This window comes from Triticum urartu, chromosome 3A, assembly GCF_056163025.1.
Source record: "Triticum urartu cultivar PI428250 chromosome 3A, HENAU_Tu73, whole genome shotgun sequence".
Classification (NCBI taxonomy): domain Eukaryota; kingdom Viridiplantae; phylum Streptophyta; class Magnoliopsida; order Poales; family Poaceae; genus Triticum; species Triticum urartu.
Window position 1 is genome coordinate 7,657,632 of NC_141875.1, and position 4,338 is coordinate 7,661,969.

The 4,338-nt window shown below is 40.9% G+C and overlaps 1 protein-coding gene across 1 annotated transcript; it reads left to right on the plus strand.

Annotated features, from left to right (window-relative positions):
* Positions 1 to 1,004: 1,004 nt before the first annotated feature.
* LOC147977645 (uncharacterized) lies at positions 1,005 to 1,997 on the plus strand. The gene has a single exon (XM_087514496.1). The coding sequence runs from the start codon at positions 1,176 to 1,178 to the stop codon at positions 1,995 to 1,997; it is 822 nt and encodes a 273-aa protein (XP_087370622.1). The 5' UTR covers positions 1,005 to 1,175.
* The last annotated feature ends 2,341 nt before the right edge of the window (positions 1,998 to 4,338 follow it).

Below are 4,338 nucleotides of genomic sequence, written 5' to 3' on the forward strand. Positions count from 1 at the left end.
ACGATTCATGTTCGGTTTTGTCCGGTTTTCTGTTTTATTTATTTGTTTCCTTTCCTTGTTTAATAAAATGTTCAAAAATTTAGGAAAAATGCTAGATTTCCCAACTATTCAAATTTTCAAAAACAAGCCTTGATTTTGAAAGAATATTCGTGATTTCAGATAATGTTTAGAAAATTTCGGGGTGGGGGGGGGGAGTTTTTAGAAAATGTGTAGATGGATATTAAAAAATTATCAATTTTCTTAAACTTTGTGAGTTTAAGTAATTTTTTGGCAATTTCAAAAAATGTTTCTCCCTCGGATTTTACTAAATCAGCAATAATTAATATGGATCGGAGGGATTAGCTTTATAAAAATATTCGGATTTATGGAAATATTTATGTTTTTCAAAACATAGTATTTGACAATTTCAAAAATTGCATTACAAAATAATGTTTGTGCGTGTTGCAAACAATTGTCAGATTTTTCAAAACAAAGAATATCAATTTTTTTAAAAAATTCTCACATTTCAGAAATATTTTTTCTTTCCCTAAACCGAACAAGAAACCAGCCAGAAAAAGATGCTCGCTACCATGACCGGTTCACTACCATGCACCGGTTTTATGCAGTGCGTTGGTTCGCTACCTCGGGTGGGCTCGCGATGATGGGCTAGCCCAGTCGGGAGTTTGAGGGCCGTTGGAATCAATCACGTATAGGACTCCTCAAAAAAAAAAAGGAATCAATCACGTTGGGGTCTATGACCGGCTCGGAGTAGAACCCATCACCTTGTATAAACATTAAACACGAACCGTAATCGCTGCTTAATTAGCCTTTCTGTACGTACGTGCGCGCCGGTCAACACAAGACTCCCGGCCGTACACCACGTACGTGTGTTCCTTCCCCGAGCTATAGCTAGCTACATCTTTTGCCCGCAAAAAAAAAAAAGAAAAGCTAGCTACATCTTTTGCCTTGCCTTGGCGGCGTACGTCGACACGAAACGTCAACAACGCAGCCAGTTGGACGCCGGAATATGCCGCCGTCGTAGCCCGAGCCTTCACCCCCAAATCCACGCCAGTGATGAGGGTGCCACAGTGGCCAGCCGACGAAGCACGCGTCTCCATCCCCGGACCCACACAAGCGACGAGGGAGCCCGAGTAATCCGCGGCCGCCGCGGCACCTTGCTGGACAACAATGATGATATGCTCTGGAAGATCCTACTCCGCCTCCCGCCGCAGCCGTCCTCCCTCCTGCGTGCATCCGCTGTCTGCAAGCGCTGGCGATGCGTGGCCACTGACCCCGAGTTCCTCCGCTGCTTCCGTGCTCACCACCGGAAGGCACCCCTCCTCGGCTTGCTTGTGTGTCGCAACAGCCACAAGAATGTGTTCCACCCCGTCCTGAATCCTCCCGACCGCATCCCTCCAAAGCGCTTCACCCTTGGATGCTACAGTAAAGTACGTTACTGTGTGCTAAGTTGCCGTCACGGTAGGGTCCTCATTGAAGACAGGAAGAGTAAAGAGGTTGTTGTGTGCAACCCCATCACAGGCGAGCAACACCGCATGCCCGTTCCACCGGCGTTCGACATGACCTATCTAAGCGGGGCGGTGCTCCGCGCTACGGGCGACCAGGGCCATGTGCACGGCAGCTGCCACTCTAGCCCCTTCAAAGTGGTCCTGTTGTCCATGTACATTCATGATGATCGACGACCTTTGGCTCGTGTTTTCTCCTCACAGACCGGCAAATGGGGCAATCTCATCTCAATAGAGACTCAACCTAAGACCATGTATGGTCCTTGTTGTCCCAACACCCTTGTTGGCAATATCATTTACTGGTTGTCCAGGTATGTGAGAGACGTTATAATTGAGTTTGATTTGGAGGGGCAGAACCTTACCCTAATCAAGGGGCCTCGCAGTATGAATGATTTTAGCATATGCCGGTGTCAGATTATACAGACAGATGATAGGATTGTTGGTGTTGCCATGTTATCTAATGATTCAAGTGTGGCAGAGGGAGGTCAATTCTGAAGGTGTTTCCATATGGGTGTCCCAAAAGACAGTTGAATTGCGTAACATTATTAAGACCCTTCCTCAGAATTGGGAAACGATGCCATGGACCAAACTAGTGGGGTATGATGACGATACCAATGCAATCTTTTTATATATGCATGATAGTGCCTATATGGTTCAACTCAAATCAATGCATTCCACAAAACTTGATGTACCATGCTCTACGAAGTACTACCCTTTCAGGAGTTTCTACCTACCAGGTGATCACCCATCCTCTGTCTTATATAGTAGGAGTAGCTTAATCTGGTTATTTTTGTAAATGGTTGCTCACATAAAATTATTGTGATTCTTAATTGTACACTTACACTTGGACTTAGTATGCAAATTATGGTAATAAAACTTAGTAATTGTCCCTATTCTAGATGGATGAACTCATAGCCACATTATTTTAGTATGTGTTATCTTTTGATATAGTTGTTTTCTTTCCTCGAAAATACCAAATCAAATGTCAAATATTAACTTAGTTGATACTATGTATGAAACCTCAAGGATGGATATTTTGTATCCATTATTATTTCTTCTGATTTTGTTACTAAACTTAACTCCAACAAAACAACTTCGGTTCAATACATGCTTACTAAAAACCATAGTGATTCTGTCATTTGTTCATGGCCCCTCCTACATGTGAATATTTGTCATAACTTTGGTAACACATAGAAATAAATTGATTTGTCATAATTTTGTCTTGTTGACATGATGAAGAATGAGTTTACATGAGAAAATTCTAGGCTATGCCTTTTCTTCATCTTCTTTCTAGCTAAATTCTCCATTATGAGGTAGCTAAGTGACTACCTTTATGAATATCACTTGCATTTTATGACTACTTTTGTGTAATAGCTAAGTGACTTATAACACACCTATAAAAATACGTTATATAAGTGAATTATTTTGCTCAAGGTATACTTGCCAGCTCATCTTTCTAATTGTTTCATCTTACCTTCTCTTATCCATTTGTCTCTATCGTGGAACTGTTGTTAATTGTCGGAACTCTTATGCTTCTAGGCACAACCATTGCTGGTGGAACTAATTAATGGAGCTAATAAGTTGGGATCATTATCTGGTTTGATGTGCTAATGCGCTAAAACGGTTCAGCAGGTAAGAAGATATTTTGAATATAATTTGTGAGTTTTTAAATGTTTGATTTTTCTCTTTGGAAGATATGTGACAGTAACCCGCAAAAAAAGGAAGATATGTGACAGACAATGTGGGTAGCATGCACCCTCAAAATATTGGCGATGTGGATGAGATTTGGATTCGCACATGCTAACAACATACATAAACAATTAAAATGGTGACGAGGCTACGTGTTGGAGCATAAATGATATGTTGATAACCGAGTGTTCTCCATTGGGTTTCTATATCATAATACATAAGTTGAAAGTAATATATTTGCAGCCCTTTTGCTATTACACACATCGGTCGGCTCATTTAACTCCATCACCTACAAAATTTATGTGAAAAGGGTGAAGGATTTAGATACTCGTAGGTGCTACTATAGGCTTTTTTGGTGTCTGCAGCAGGTTACTAACAAATTAACACATTTTTTCTCAAGGTGAAGGGTGCTGCAGTTGTCACTTATTACCGAGCTTCTCGCATCACATCAAATGCGGTCGGCGGAGTTTATATGTTATCTTCAAAAATGTCATCGTTCTTTAGTCTAGTCAAGTAGGTAATGTAGCAAGATGCTTTTGAATACCTAATTTGGGGTATTTCAACTTAATTATCCTAGTATCATTTCAAGTCGGATCTCATCATGTCTTGCCTTTTCTACATGTGGGTGCTTGGTAGTATTCTCTTTGGCCAGGAGAGTATCTCCCCCAGGTATTTGTAGGTTTGTGTGCTTGAAAAGAACGACATCGCACCTCTGCCATGGTTCAAAAATATGTGTTGCATGTGCTTGGCAGCTCTGGGAATGCCAGGATGTTGCTCTAGATTTTTATTTTACTTTTACAAATTCAAGATCTGTTGCAGATGAAATAAAATGCGCATCATATCAACAATATGAAGCCTCATAGGCAAAATTTAGTGTTGGTCAAGTAGTTGTATCAATGTTTACATGACTAAAACTAATGATATAGAAGTTTCGATGATGGGACGTTCTTACCCTGAGAGTGAAGTTGTTGTTGTTGTTGTCCAGTTACCTTAGTGGTTTGTATGAGCTAGAGGACGCTTCATTCTTAAAGCAGTTATGAGTTGTTTGTTGTTGAAGACACGAGATTGGACAACGATGAGTCTATAATCGCACTCGCAAGAATGCATATGACATTCTTAGATTGTAAATATCCGTTGGAATTGTAAG